Consider the following 16,499-nt stretch of genomic DNA (forward strand, 5'->3'; position numbering starts at 1 on the left):
AAGCAGGGCTTTAGGCAAAGTAAGACCGTAGACTTCTCAGTGCAGTGCAATAATATGATCTGACGTATTAGGAAAGTCCTCTGGCCGCTCCATGGAAACTTGACTATGGGGTACAAAGGCGAAGCAGAGAGACCAAGCAGGAGGCTCCAGTGTGGCTGAGATGAGAAACGCGAAGCAGAGAGACCAAGCAGGAGGCTCCAGTGTGGCTGAGATGACAAAGGCGAAGCAGACAGACCAAGCAGGAGGCTCCAGTGTGGCTGAGATGAGAAACAGCGGCAGCTTGGACCTGCTGGTGGCCACAGGCACGGCCCCCGTGTGGGGGTCTGCTGCCGAGCGGACACGCAGGACAAGGGAGAGGGGGGTCAGGGCTGCCTTGAGACTGGTGTCAGCCACTGGGCAAGAGGTACTGCCGCACACCTTACAGGGCAGAGGCGTGCATGGGGCAGACCGTCCAGTTCTCCTTTGCACTTGATGAATTGAAGATGCCCGTGAGAGTCAGTTTTTAGCATGTAGTTTTTAGGAAAATAAATGGGAATGGAGAGAAGCAAGAAAGGGTGGGCTATAAAACAGAGTCCAGGCCCAAGTCCCAGATACTCTCAGCAGGCAGAGGTGCAGAGAACAGGCAGCCGGGACAGGAGATGCCGGGAATGACCGGCGAAGTGGGATGGAAGCCAGGCTTGAGGGCAGAGGGGGAAGGTGCTTCAGGTCAGATCGGGACAGACTGTGACACCCAGGGCCCTGGTGACCTCGGGACAGTTACCAGTGGAGACAGAAGCCTGGCTGGGGGTTAACCAGTAAATGGAAGGTGAGGCAGAGGAACCCCCGAAGGAGACAATTCTCACAATTACCAAGAAACTCCAGGCCCCGTGGCCACGACTCCTGAGGCTGGGTCTGATGGGCACTCCTCTGGAAGGCGTCCTGGTTAGTGCCAGCCCCTGCCCTATCCCCGTCTGTGGTGGCAGCCCTGCTTCCAGACTCCCAGCCACGGACAGCCTCACCACAAGGCCTGCAAGGCCGTCCCCTCCCCGGCTGCCCGCCTGCCTTTGCTCAGTGCCTGCAAACGTCCACCACGAGTCCGCCCCTCAGATCCCCTGAGTATATGCCTCTGCCAACAACTCTGTGCTTCCATTAAAACAGATAAAAAAGCACCTGTGCTAGAGTAAGATTCAGAAGACCTTTCATGACCAAATTCAACCTTTTAGGGGTGAGGGGGTGGGAAGACCTTTAAGTGAAACCTGTAAGTGTGCTGACACGTGGGTTTTGGTGGTACTAGCAGAGAAGGCAATGGCACCCCACTCCAGTACTCTTGCCTGGAAAATCCCATGGATGGAGGAGCCTGGTAGGCTGCAGTTCATGGGGTTGCTAGTCGGACATGACTGAGTGACTTCACTTTCACTTTTCACTTGCATGCATTGGAGAAGGAAATGGCAACCCACTCCAGTGTTCTTGCCTGGAGAATTCTAGGGATGGGGGAGCCTGGTGGGCTGCCGTCCGTGGGGTCACACAGAGTCAGACACGACTGAAGTGACTTAGCAGCAGCAGCGGGAGCCAGCAATAAAGGTTCATAATTGTGAGGGCTTATACTAGGGGCCAGAGAACAAGGCAAGGATGGCACAGTTCTGGGCATCCCGGGAAACTCTGTGTGAACGCACTGCCACTCAAGGGGCAAAAGGAACATGTGGTGTTTATGTTGTACTTTCTCATCTGCGTGGAGCCTATGAAAGTGCTCCTTTTAGCCTTATTAACCTAGACAAACCATATAAATTCTTTCTTAACTGAAAGCCAAGCAGATGTGAATTAGAAACTACAAGGAACAGGGCGTGAATGGTTGAGGTGTACGGCTTGTAGCATTTTTGAAGTCATCCTTGGAAAATCTGAGTAAAACTGTATAGTCGTCAGTACAGCTGTGCATGTAATTCTGCATAAAAATTCAGAGTTCAAGACAACATTAAATTCATCTGCAGACCCAGGTAGAGCCCTGCTGCCTTACCAGTTTTCAAAATTTGCACAAGAAGAAATCGCCTGAGGCATTCGTTACTGAGGTATAATGGACTTGCAACATTATATTAGTTTCTGGTGTACAGTGTGATGATTCAGTATTTGCATATATTGTAAAATGATCACCATAATAAGTCTGGTTAACATCTGTCACCATAGTTACCAAAAAATTTCTCTTAAGATCTCTCTTAGCCACTTTCAAGTATGAAATACAGTAATAAGTATAATCACTGTATTATACACTACACCCTCAGGACTTATTTTACAACTGGCAGTGTATACCCTTTAATCCCCTGCACCCACTTTGCCCACCTCCAACTCTCACTTCTGGTAACCAGTCTGTTCTCTGTGAGCTTTTTTGGTTTGGGGTTTTTGGTTTTCTTTTTTTTTGGTTTTTTAGATTCCACATACACGTGAGATGATACAGTATCAGTCTTTCTCTTATTTCTACATAGCATAATACCCTCAAGGTCCATCCATGTTGTTGCAGATGGCAAAATTTCACTTTTTTGTGGCTGAGTAATATTGCATTTTCTATATGTACCACATCCTTATCCATTTATCCACTGATGAGCACTTTGGTTGTGCTCGTATCTTGGCTGTTGTAAATAATGCTGCAGTGACGTGAGGGTGCAGGTATCTTTCCAAGATGGTAATTTCTCAGGTACATACCCAGAGGTGGAGTTGCTGGATCATGTTAGTTTTATTTTTAATTTGGGGGGAAACTTTCATTATCTGTTTCTCAGGGGCTGCACCAGTTTACATTCCCGCCAACAGTACACAGGGTTTCCCTTTTCTCTGTATCCTTACCAAAACTTGTCATTTCTTGTCCTTCTATTGTTTTAACAGTAACCATTCTGACTGGTGTGATGGCATCTCATTGTGGTCAGTGATCAGTGATGTTGAGCATCTTTTTCACATTGCCTGTTAGCCATCTATATGTCTTTGAGAAAATGGACATTTGAGAAATAACCTTATGCTTATTTTTTTTTTTCTTCCATTCAAACCCCAGCTTCTGCTCACTTTTTAATCTGGGTTTTTGTTGGGGTTTTTTTTGCTATTGAGTTGTATGGATTCTTTGTGTTATGGGTACTAACCAACCCTTTATTAGAGACATGATTTGTAACCATTTTCTCCCATTCAGTAGCTTTCTTTGCATTTTGTTGGTCTCCTTTGATGTACAGAAGAATCTAGTACAGCCCCATTCCTCTAGATTTGCTATTTGCTATTGTTGCCTCTGCTTTTGCTATCAGATTCAAAAAACCATCACTGGGATTGGTATCAAGGTGCTTATGTTTTCTTCTAGGAGTCTGATGGCTTCCGGCCTTACGCGTTAATCTAACCCTTGAGTTACTTTGTTTTGTACGGTGTAAGACAAGTGATCCAGTTTCATTCTCCTGCATCCAGTTCTCCTGTGACCATTTATCTAAGAAACTGTCCTTTCCCTGCTGTATTCCATTTTTGGTTCCTTTGTCATAAACTGACCATATATGCATGGGTTTATTTCTGGGCTCTCTATTCTATTCCACTGACCACATGTCTATTTCTATGCCAATACCATGCTGTTTTGATCACATGGAGCACTTCTTAAAACTGTAATTCCTGGGTCTCAACCCAAACCTACTGACCAGAATCCAGGGATACCCCTGGCACTGTTACTACAGACACATGCTTTAGAGCAATCCTGTCCACATCACATGTGTAATGTGTGTTTTCTAGTAGCTGAGAACTATTAAAACCAGGGACATTCTAAAATATCAATAATATCATTTTAATGTATATTCAGTAATTTTACATTCTTTTTTATGTTGAGCCTATTCTTGGCTGCACTGGGTCTTCGTGTGGGCTTTCTCTCGTTGTTGAAAGCAGGGGCTACTCTGTGTGTGGCCTGCTCATTGTGCGGGCTTCTTACTGTGGAGCACAGGTCCAGGGCGTGTGGGCTTCAGGAGCGGAGCTTCGTAGCTGAGGCTCCTGGGCTCTAGTGCACACGCTCAGGAGCTGCGGCACATGGGCCTATTTGCTCCGAGGCTTATCAGGGATTGAACCCGCGTCCTCTGCACTGGCAGGTGGATTCTTTGCCACTTAGCCACCAGGAAAGCCCCACTGGGTACTGCACATTTACAGCACATCTCAGTTCAGACTGGCTGTGTCTCAAGGACTCAAAGGGCTCCTGACCCTTGGAGGCGGGCGTGAGGTGGCTCTGTAATTGTTCCCTCACAGGGCTGTGTTTCAATCCAGACGAGCAACCCTGGAAGCACGGCTCTTACTGGAGGCAGCTGCCTGATTCAAACAAAAACAAGTAGGAAGTATCTCGTGTTTTAGGTTTGAGTTTCAGCCTGTCTTTGTGGCTTTAAATAAATCAGCATCGCAGTTCTAGAGTCTGAACAGCAGTTCACTCCTGTCTGCCTTCCTGAGGCCTGAGGGGTCTCAGCTTCCAGATGTGGCTTCCTACCCTCAGCCTTGACCATCTCCCCCAGTCCCCAGGATTGGGGAGGGTCTGTGAAGGCTTCTCTTGCTTCCCTGGGTCCCGTCCTCATTGGCACTGGCCGCAGGCCCCAGGGCAGGAAGCCCTTTGCTGTGCGGAGGCTGGGAGATCCTCACTCTTCCTCCAGAGCTGGGCAGGTGTGAGCATGACCAGTGGTGGGGAGTGGTACTGCTCCGGGCAGTTTTATGTTATCAATTTGAGTTCACGGTTAGATGTTAAATTCTCTTCATGATTTTCTTCTTTCCTTTTGCACTATCAATCAACTTTAGAATAAAAGAAGAATCAAAACAGTAACGAAATGTAGAACAAATAATTCTTCTCTCTTTATAGTCAGAAGGCTGAGGGGACAGATCGTCCATGCTCTCCTAACTTTCCCCGGGCTGACAGAGGGCCCTGCAAGGCTGAGGCGGTGGTTTGGGCAGCGAGGCAGGAGCCGCGCTCCCCAGATGCGTCTCATCCTGGTGGGAGACGGTGCCACTCTAGGACCCCAGTGGGAACTGCAGCCAGATCTGAGGAATTCCTGGTAGCTGCCAGGACCCAGAAGCCTCATCAAACAGGAGGCACTAACCAGAAGGCTCTGCAGGAGGCTCCTGCTCTCTTTAGGGCCGGTGGGAGGAAGTTACTGGGTATGATGCTCACTTTTTCAAATATCTTTCTCCCACTATCCTCATAAAAGTAGGCCTGGATTTTTGTGTTGCAACACCTTTCTTCATTAATGAATTTGGGAAGTTGGAATTGCACTTACAGTAGCTGGGGGCAGACATGTAAAAGATCAGATATTTGAAAAGCCAAGAGGGGTGAACCATGGCTGAACCCCAGAGCTCCTCACAGCCCATCCCCTCGAGGTGACCCCCACACACCCATCCTCATCCAGAATTAGGAACATTTCAAACAACTTGAGAAGAAGATGAAAGCGTCCCATGCCCTCTTTGCATGAGTTCAGCACTGTTGAGCATTTAGCCTTTTGGTCTGCCATCAGTGTATCAGATATTCACGTTTTTGCAAACTTGTGGCATCCAACTTTCGCTTGACAGTGTTCAGATACCTTTCCATTCCAGGGCACGGCAGCCTGCATTTTTGATTAACAGTGCAGAGCATTTCAACAGAACCGAAAGCAGATCATAACTTAACCAGCTCCCTGGTTGTTTCCCACTCATATCTATTCTAATCAGTGCTGAAGTGAATCCAACTGTAATCTCATGCTTCTCTAAGATCCCTGGAAGTTACTTAGTCAAGGGATGTGTTCATGTTTTATTTTGCTAGATGCTGCCAAACTGCCTTCCAGACTCATTGTGCTCACCTGCATTCCTCATACACCGTGAGTTTTTCTTAGAGGAATGTCTTCCGTAAATCCTGGTTACCTGATATGCTCCAAGGTACCAGATACCTTCAGTGATTTGTTTTCACTTTTGCCGCTGTGAAACTCTCTCAGGCATGGCACTGGGGATACACTGCGGAACAAGGCAAATAAGGTCCTTGCCACCCTGGAGCCTACGTGCCAGTGGGGAGCTTGCTGAACCATCATGCAGGCTGTGCTGATCTGTGCCAAGCATGCTGCACACAGAGTGCCAGAGACGGGGACCTCAGGGGGAGGACGGTGGTCAGTCCCATCCCCCTGCCCATGTCCTCCTCTCGTAGGAGGGAGAGGAAGGCAATAAGCCAATGGGACACCCCAAACCTCCCAAGTCAGTTAGCTCAGGTCACTGTAGTAATAAAGACCCACCAGACTTGAAGCCGAGGAGTAGGGGGAGTCGAATGAAAGTGCAAATTTAATTTCCATCCTTTTTAAATGTGGAAAATGAGATCAAGGACTTTCACAGAGAACCACCTTTTTCTATTCTGCAAGGTAGGCTCGTGTTGGTTTCACTGACTGGGGACCTGGCCCAGGTAATGCCCAGACCAGCTGTGTACTCTCGAGCCCCCAGTGGTTCGGGAGATGCTGAGCAGCTTGGAAAAGGGCCTGAGCGCAGGCCCGGGTTCTGCGGGCAGGCTGCACTCTGCTGGCCCGCTGGCTCAGGTCTGCCCAGAGGAACTTCTGCAGGAGCTTGTCTCCCCACGTGTAAGATAAGAAACAACTTCCTGTATTGTTCCCTTACAACACACACATCTCTGAAGGTCTCTGTCATTAAAAAGAGCCGACCGCAGCCTTCAGGAACCCTTCTGAAGGGCCTTCAGGAACACAGCAGTGAGGTGCTGGGCTCCTGTGCCCTCTCCCCTTTGCTCAGGACTCCAGCCTTTGGACTGGGCCGGCTAAGTCATATTCCACTCTGCCCCCATCAGGGCAGCAGCCCGATCCATCATCTCCGTTGCTAAATGGCGTGCTTCGTCTCTCCTTGATACAGAGAGAAGAAGTTAAAGGCCAGAGTTCAAGAGTTGGTGAGTGCCCTGGAAAGACTCACAAAGAGCAGTGAAATCCGACACCAGCAATCGGCAGAGTTTGTCAATGACCTAAAGCGAGCCAACAGGTACAACCTCACTGCTATAATCCAAGCGGTTCTTGGACTTACGCACCATAATTGCTGGGAATTGACTGTGGACAATGGTGTGTCCACCGCCACCACCTCCTTAGAGCACAGTCCTCCCTAGGGCTTTACCTCCCGGTGTTCCACAGAAACCTGAGGAATGCTTTTTAAGGATGGCAGATGCAGCCAACTGTGGTCCCCTCTTAGCCCTTCATATAGGAGAGGTTCTGAGAAGTCAAACAATTAAAAACAAAAATCAGCCCAGGTTTAAGCCAGCATTTTCCAAACAAAACTGGCTACAGAACGTTTTATTTGAGCAGCATTCAAGAATCAGGTGGGGTACTTCAGGAAGCAATGCTCTAAGATGGGAGCCTCAAACCTTTCAGGCTCATGATACCTTTACACTAAAAAAAAAAAAAAAGAGGACCTCAAAGTTTTGTTCTTTCAAATTATCAATAAAATTTGTCTATTAGTTTCTCAAATGAGATTTTTAAAGGTTTTATTCATTTACCAAATTAAAAAAACAAACCCACCTCACTAAATGTAACACAAATGACATTTATTTTAAAAATCACAGTTTTCCAGAAAGTAATTAGAAGAGGGGCACTGTTTTCACAATTTTGCACATGTTTTTAATGTCTGCTTTAATAGAAGACAGCTGGATTCTCCCATCTGCTTCCACAGGCAGTAAGAAAACCCAGCTTCCCATAGAAATAAAGGACCTCACATTTCCCTTCAGAAGGCTTTGGGAGTCCTGGGCTTTGAGAATCTGACAGTATACAGAAGGGAGGTGGAGTGCTGTTTTGGACCAGAGAGGGTGGGGGGTGGGGGGCCTCTCGGATAGCTCAGCTGGTAAAGACTCCGCCTGCAATGCAGGAGATCCAGGTTCAATTCCTGGGGTCGAGAAGATCCGCTGAAGAAGGGAACAGCTACCCATTCCAGTGTTCTTGCCTGGAGAACCCCCAAGGGCAGAGGAGCCTGGTGGGTCCCTGGGGTGACAGAGAGTCAGACATGACTAAGCACAAAACAGGGTACAGAGACTTACCTTGCTCTGGGCTTAGCCCCTGCCCTCATCCCCCAGAGACCTGGGTTTGGCTGGCAGTGTTAGTTCATGGCCTGTGAGCACCGAGTCCAGCATCAAGGACAGCTGCTGGGGCCTGTCTGTCCGTGAGCTATGGAGGTGACTTAAGATTGGAACAGCAACAGACCTACTACTTGTATTTCCATGACAGATTTTTACAATTCAGCTACCATTTCTGCTTATCTATTTTGGATGTGGTTAGTTTGGATTGTTGGTTTTAAACCCCTCTTAATGTTAGTGACAAGCCTCTAGCAGTCAGGCTAAATTAACTGTGGTTAAGTCAAGACATGAGTGACCATGAGTGCCGTGACCCTTCTTGCTTAGTTGCTAAGTTGTGTCGGACTTTTTTGACCTCATGGACTGCAGCCCACCAGGCTCCTCTGTCCATGGGATTTCCAAGGCAAGAAAGCTGGGCTGGGTAGCCATTTCCTTCTCCAGGAGATCTTCCCAACCCAGGGATTGAACTTGTGTCTCCTGCATTGGCAGGTGGATTCTTTGCCACTGAGCCACCAGGAGAGCCCAAGTGTTGAAATACTAACCACCTGATTTCAAATTCTTATTTCGGAGGCCCAGTGGCCTGTTCTTTCAGAGTGGTACTCACCAGACCCGGTCAGCCAGTGGACAGCACAGTGTGTGTGAGTGTCTCAGTGCTACTTGAGATAAGCCTTCATTCTCATTTCCCTCTGTGCCCACATAGCAACCTGGTGGCTGCCTATGAGAAAGCAAAGAAGAAGCATCAAAACAAACTCAAGAAGTTGGAGTCTCAGATGATGGCCATGGTGGAGAGACACGAGACCCAAGTGAGGATGCTCAAGCAAAGAATAGCTTTGCTGGAGGAGGAGAATTCCAGACCTCACACCAACGAAACGTCACTGTAGTCAGCACCTGAGCTCCACGGTTCTATCCATGGAGCTAGGGTCTAGCAGTCACTGAGGAGGGGGCCTCAGAGGACAAGACCTGTCGGGAGAAGGAGAGGGAAGGTTGGCAGGTGGGCTGGCACTCTTGGCAGGGAGGCGCCCTGGACTCAGGCTCAGGGCAGGTGGCCCCGGTGAGGCAGTGTAGACTGTCCCCCGAGGGTCCCCCCTGCCCTCCTGGGCTGTGGGCAGCATGGGGACTCCTGCCCCGCACACCGGCTCCGCAGGGCTTCCTGCCGCTTTCAGCACTGGCTCTATCCCTCGCCCATATTTTCTGTATCTGTGGTATACTCCAGGCATCATGTTTGATTTTCCAGTCTTTGCAGCCTTACCTCAGGCATTCCACATTTCTCCTTTCTCCTTCTAGGGAAAACTGGTGGGGGTGGTGGGGGCAGAGGGGAGGCAGTGCTCCGCATCAAGAAGAGCTGCTGCTTCCTTTCCTGCAACCAGGCTTTGGTTTTCAAGTCCCAGGTATCAACTCTTTAGGAGGCGGCTATCACTCAGAGGTGTCCCGGGAGGTTGATCACAGGCGGACGGCACGTAGGTGTTCCTTCCAGTCCCAGGTTTGAGGCTACAGGTAGAGCAGTGGGGTCCGACCTCACAGTAGTGGCAGGGACGGGCAGGGAACGCTCTTTAGACAGGCATCTCCCTGTCCCAGTGCTGCCTTACTAACAGCTGAGAGTCCTGTTGATCCGTGTCGGGGACCTAAACTGTCAGGAGCAGAGGCGCATTAGTGCTTCCTGACTCGGGCACCGCAGAACTGCTGTTCTCCACGAATCAAAGCTCCCCGCCTCTCTCTCGAGGGAAATGCTCTGCAGCTGATCCACCTATTTAAGAGACTGCTTCTGTGGCACCAGTTCAGGAGTGCGCCCCTGCTGTTCCAGAGGGCAGAGGACAAGGGAAGGCTGAGGAGGCCTCCTCTTAGCCCCCAGAAACATGGCAATGGGTGGCAGATGGTGATTCCACGGGTGTCAGTTACAGCAAAATGGTGACAGGACTGGGCAGGACCAAAGTACCTGAATTCTTTCAGGAAGGTCTTCCATTTGAAAATCAGCTCTTCATCCCTTTTCTACTGTAATGTTCCCTGTTGCAGTTTTTCAGTTCTCACCGCCCTAGGCTGACGTAACATTTTAAAGGACCACTTGCCATTTTTCCTGAAGACCCACTCCAAGTCACTTAGAAGAAAAACGCCCAACGCTACAGTTCAAAGATCTGCTTACGACCAGATCACTGCATTCACGTCTCGGTGTCACTGAGCTGTTCTGAGAGGCAGGACACAGATTCCGCAGCCTTCAGTCTGACAGGGAAGGACACCCCAGCCACCGTCTGCAAAGGCAGAGCACGTCCATCCCCCAAGGAAGGGCCGTCCTGTCTCAGGCCAGCAGCGAGGCCACCCCATCTTCAAACAGTCATCATCAGCTGGCCTCAGGCCCAGCTCTCGGGTGCTGTGGTCATGGCGAAGGCCCCCACCAGCTTCTGGTTCTGTTATAGATAACGTAAACTTTGTTCTTGTAACAATAAGTCAGTTTTTACTCTTTGGATAGTTTCATTACAAGGAAAATGTAATGACCCAAAAGTGTGTTTTTAGAAAAAAGTGTAGCAGATGAAATCATGGTTTTCCCCATTTTTCCAACTTGCCCAGGGGACACATGTTCCCGAAGCAAACCGGGCTGTGCAGGGTGGGGAACGGGCGTCAGAGATGGGAGGCTCTGAGACCACCACTGCAAAAGGTGCCGGCGCAGAACCTCTGTCTACCATTCTCGCTCAAAGGGAGAGTCCTGGAACCCATCCCAGACCTGGGAAGCCTCAGTTCCTACATTAAGAGCCCCAGCATTACTGCCCCTACTTAGCTCATTTTGAGTTTAAATTTCCACATAATACTGGTTGGGTGAACACTTTCCCTGGCAAAACTGTTACTTTTATAAATGTGTAGAATAAAAACTATTAAATAGTTGATTACCTTTCCTTGTATTCTTCACATACTCCCCAAGATTCTTGCTGAAGGTGAACTGACAGGCACTTGGTTATTATGCTAATTTCAAGGCTTACTAAAATTGCATAGATGAGATAAATGATTGCAGGTGCCTGGATCGTTTTCTTTTACAACCTGAATTCTTTCTAAATAGGAGCACATTTATATTAACATCTCCATCAGACGTAAACAATGATCCTCATTATCTAACTTGAACGAGCCATTCATTTTTAATTGTTTGAATCCAGAGTTCGATCTCTGGCTCCTAAGAGAAATGGGCATGAGAAGAAAAAACCCATTTCCCAGTCCCGCTGGAGTAGTTTCCCACTACCACACTGAGGCAGAATCTCAAGTAAGAGAGACTTCTGCCTGGAGCAGTAGTGCCATCAACACGTGCGCCCATCAGATGCAGCTGATGTTCTGCCAGACCCCTCGTGCACCAGCTACCTAAACTGCCATGGGCTGGCAGGCAGTAAGACCCCCTTTTGTGATGAAACCAAAAGTTACTTATGATTGTATCTTAAGGTTGGGATTTCTCACGCTCGCCCTACCTCACAGACATTTTATCATTGCCCGTGGAGGTAACTGTTGTATATTCACTCCCATCTGCTGGCATGCCACAATTAAAAAAAAAAAAAAAAAAAACTAAGTGCCAGTTAAAACACAGTTGGTTAATTCTCTTGTGAGGCGATGTGTAACTTAGGAAGTCTTCCTCTGAGCCTCTGCAGCCAAGCTTTACAGGGACCCCGGAGACTGGACGCTCTCCTACTCTGGGAGGCAGTGTGCATTAGAGCCGAGGAGACTTTCTTTTTAGGATGAAGACAGCAAAGAGTCTACTGTTTCAAGAAAATCTTGAAATCACCGGTAAGTGGCCTAGTTCCCACCTGCATACAGATTACTATTTTAAGTGAAAAAAAGCCTCATAGTTACCCATGGCATGAATTGTTTCCTATGGCCCACAGAAATTATCCTGCAATTATTTTTAAATTCTATTAAATATCTTAAAGCTCTCATGAGTTGGGAGTGCCATGCTTGTGTTTTGAGTGAAGTAAAGACTATAGAAGTTACCCACTTGTATTACTGACTTCTAATTTAAAGTCATAAGCTTTTTCCATAAATTACTTGCAAATGCATAGCTGGAAATGTGTCTCATCCATGAAAGTATGAAGTAAAAAGATCATGTTTCCCAAGTTTACAGCTGCACCTATTTCTAAGTACAGCAAACAGCTTTTAATTAGACAGTTTTTAGAGGTCAAAAGGGGAAAGAATTCTGATGACTGCAATTTCCGAACTGAATTTAATTAGGATGCATCCCATAGAGTTGCCAAAGATTCTGTGGGAGGGAAAGAAGCATGAGAAACATTATTTTTTCTGCACCAAGGGGCCGCTTGGTAACACCATAAAAAATTCTGGAAAAAAAATCACTTAACAATTATTTTTCTATTTCTCCAACGGAAAGGCCTATTTGACAGCAAAGATACTATTATAACCTTTCACCGAGGCTTATTGGGCACCACTCTGTAGAGGTATCACTTGTTTCAAAACACAAATTATGTCTTCTCACTTAAGTCTACCCAAATCCTATTCTAGTTAACTCAGATCTCATGTTCACACAGGCCAGACTGTAGTTAGCACTGAACCTGTCACCTTCTAAGTTCCTGTTTCTCATACCTGAAGTTAACTTTCTGAAGTTTGTATTCACTTAGGCTGCCATATGGTAATTTTCCAGAACTGGCACCAAAATTATCAATTAATGTAAGCACTCAGTGGCTGTTAAAATATTAAGGAACTGGAAAAGGATACAAGTTGAATAGCAGCTGTTCACACATTCTTGTTTTCCTAATTCTTGTGTAGAGAAAGATACATTTGCATACAGACAACTATTTTTGGTGAAGGGTTACACTGCATAAACTCTCACCCTGCATCTGAGTGAGATTTTGCATGTGACCAAGAAATCCTTCCATCCCAGTAACAGCAACTGCTACTGGATAATCACACCATTGGCCCAGTAGCACTGGTTTTTTTCCCGTCAAGGTTGGTACAAAAATCACTCATCCACTAATCATCAGAAACATCAGCTCAGCAGTACAGAGCAAGCTAGAGATAAAAATCCCCTCATATTCATGACCTGCTTATTCATTCTACTGCTCACTTCTGCAGCGTTCTGCAAACCTAATCCATGTGGAAAACGTTCTGTGGGGTACTCACTCACAGGGCCCATGGACGGCCAGGTGAAGGGGAGCCCCAGTATTACCTGCTTCTGTTTGAACCCGATGCAAAGAGGATGAGACATGTTCACTTTTCTAATCAGTTTTTAGACATTGTCGAGACTGACTTCCTTTGCATGTGATTTTAGTTTCCTATTAATTGAAAATGTGCTTTTAAGCCGCTTGAATGTACTGTCAGTTACTGAAGCACATGTGACTAAGTCTGCATTTGTCAGTATTGTTCTACTGTATTACAATCTCATTTTAAGGTTGACACTTAACACTGTACCATACCTTGTAATTTTTTAGATTCTTCACTTGTATGCTTTAAATGTTTCCAGATGCCTTTAGTTTTAGCTGCTGTAAAATAGCTTTGTGTTATTTGATATAAAATTGTTTTTTAAATAAAAACTCCATTTATTTATACAGAGACATTTATAATATTTTACAAACATTCTTATATTCTGAATAAATATTTCTAATTCCATAATGTGCTTTTACCTGTATTCATTGAAGGGTATGACTCTCCTTCTGCAATACTAACATTTAATGTCAAACATCACAGGTTCGGTAGTTACATCGAGAGCCCTCATCAAAGTGGGGAACTAGACAGACTGTATTAGTCAAGACGGCCAAGAGCCAAAGAAATCATCACCATCTGTCACTGATTTCTATGGGCCACCTTTCCAAATTTGGATTGAATAGGGAGTTAGTTATCTATCGAAGGATCTAGATCTTTTTTCCTTTTTAAAAAAATGACTGAAAGAGGAAATGTAACTGTGAGCTGGAAGGTCATCCATGACTATAAAGAAGGATGGTGAGCAGCTCTGCGTGGTGGTTGTCAGATGTCAGTTCTCATCATCAAAGCAAAGTACCTTTGACAGTCAGAGTAGACACACCTTGATAACCTTCCTCTTTTATTTCCTTTGGCTGCAGCATGCAGAACGTCCCTGACCAGGGATAGAATCTACCCCCGCTGCACAACAGGAAGTCCTTTCTTAAAAATTTTTTTTAAAACCTGCTATCATATATCTGAGGTCTTTAGCAGAGAAGAATGGTATTTCTTTGACCTCTGAGATCCAAGGACTGGAAAGCATTACATTCAGAAAACCTGACTCTAATACAAATTTAAGAAATGTTGGATTTTATGTATTTAGCTCACAATATAACCTTGCTTTGAAAGTGAACAACCAAACCATAAATTGAGATGGAGAATACATACCAGTTACTTTCATTTTTTGCAGAGACATTCTACCTTTTACTATTTCTTCCTATCATATAAACATCTCACATGTGTCATTTTTATTGGTCCAAAGAGATGCAGCCAAAATATCAGCAACTTGCAACCTACAAGTAGCAGCAGCAGAAACCAGGTTAAGGTAGTAATTAAAACTGCCCAAGCAGGCAAAATTTATTGATATTGCACTACAAAGGCTCTAAATTTAACATAATGTTTTTACAGAAAGTCAATATTTGAACACTCAACTGTAAAAATGTTTTAAAATACAAAGGAAACCTTCCATCATTCAAACTGCATTTTTTAAGATAAAAGGTTTCTCACTTCTCAACTGGTGTTATTTACATCAAAAGCTTTCAAAAGAGCACAAGTGTAAAGACAGAGGACTTAGTTCATTTTCTCAGTGGAGAGTACAGCTGGCATTTTTAGTCGATTATTAAAGTGCAGTAATCCTGCAAACATTTAAACTTCTGAATCATAAACATGAGTCATTGAAAATCCTTTACTTATGATAGATATACTCAAGGTAAATGAAAATCAGTCCTTATCCTTTCACTGAAACTGAGGGGAAAAGAGGAAAACTACTATTCAGTCAGAAAGTAAGACTACATGGTGTACAACAGTATTTTGGGGTTCCTTTTCTGCTTTTCCTAAATGTTTGACAATTAATCAAACCAAGCACCAAAAACTTCTTTACTATTAATAGAATTACTCCAATGGTTTACCTACATAGCCTGTCTAAACAGTAAAATGCTCTAGAAGCTAAAGTAATAAAAACAGTTTTAAGGTAAAAACTAAGTGTTGCATCAATTTTTTCTACCAAATTTTGTAGCTTCCAATTTGATTAACATAACTTAGTCTGCTAAAACCGACTCCCAAGGGAACTATTTGAAGACTCCATATCTTCCATGAACATTACCTAGTCTCCACAGCACCAAAGACACTTCAAATCTTGTTTTGGAACTAGATGGGGAACATGAAGAAATCAATTCTTATTCCCTTTCCCATCCAAACTAATTTTGATGGTCACTTAGTTAGTTAATACATGAACCATAATTTCATTTGATTCATCATTTTATTCTGAAAGAAGACTCTTAAATTTTCAATGACATCAACAGGTAAAATTAAAAAAACCGAGTTGTGCGAATCAATACTCAGCAAACATGAATTTTTAAGTATAAGCTAATAAGCAAACTTTAAAAACAATTAGAAAAAATATCTATATTGTGTGTATATATACACACAAATATATGTATATGCAAAATAGTTCATTCTCCTTCCCTCTTACTGAAGAAAAAATATCACTGACTCAGACAACAACAGCAAACTCTGGGAGATGGTGAAGGACAAGGAAGCCTGGTGTGCTGTAGTCCATGGGGTCACAAAGAGTCAGACACGACTGAGTGACTGAACAACAATGTCTATAAAACGAGAGTCAAGGTTAGCTGTCTCCCGTCCTAAATTTGAAATAAAATGAACAAAAAAGTGAAAGAATCAGTTCTTTGGGCTCTTGCATTTGAAATTAAAAGGTAAGATCCAAACACAAACCTAAAATGACCAGTAGAGACAGCAGTGCCCTAGGACAGTAGCAAAATGCACAAAGAAACTCTGCAGATATGTTTTTGTGCTTTTGTATCAGTGCACATCGTATGTGTAAGACGTGAAGAGTACAAGTCCACTGCTGATCATCTGCTGCAAAGGGATCAAAAGCATCGAACCAACCAAACTGCTGAGGAGGAGTTACTACCTTTCTCAATTTCAGTAACAACGGATTGTGCTTTCATTTCCTATCATCCAGTCTATTCCTAAATATCACAAAAAACATATAAGCAATCATTTTACAAAGATCTAGCTAATCCCGTCAAGTGTGAGAAATGACTAACCATGAAGATTTGTGCCCCACGTTCCACACCATAGCTATAGATTGTTTTAGAACGTCAGATTCAATGAATTATAAGCACATTACATGAAAAGGTTACATCTTACCTCAAAAAGCCCACAACTTAAGAATGTTAACTAAGACCAGTCAAAGACCAGAACACTGCTTGCTCAGTTTGCCCTAGAACTACACAGAAGTTTCCTTTGTTCCCAAACCAATTTAACAGCTATGAAACTAAAATAAACAAGCCAAGGTATCCACAGC

The 16,499-nt window shown here is 45.0% G+C and overlaps 1 protein-coding gene across 2 annotated transcripts in view; it reads left to right on the top strand.

Moving 5' to 3' along the window:
* The window catches only part of MCC (MCC regulator of WNT signaling pathway), a 524,409-nt gene extending 513,515 nt beyond the window's left edge, over positions 1-10,894 (top strand). For both annotated transcript variants that reach the window (XM_061429887.1, XM_061429888.1), the window contains 2 exons: positions 6,826-6,948; positions 8,724-10,894. In XM_061429887.1, the coding sequence (XP_061285871.1) occupies positions 6,826-6,948; positions 8,724-8,904 (304 nt within the window). In that variant the 3' untranslated portion in view covers positions 8,905-10,894. The remainder of the gene's footprint in view (positions 1-6,825; positions 6,949-8,723) is intronic.
* Positions 10,895-16,499: the final 5,605 nt, after the last annotated feature.

This window comes from Bos javanicus, chromosome 10 (genome assembly GCF_032452875.1).
Source record: "Bos javanicus breed banteng chromosome 10, ARS-OSU_banteng_1.0, whole genome shotgun sequence".
In the NCBI taxonomy this organism is placed as follows: domain Eukaryota; kingdom Metazoa; phylum Chordata; class Mammalia; order Artiodactyla; family Bovidae; genus Bos; species Bos javanicus.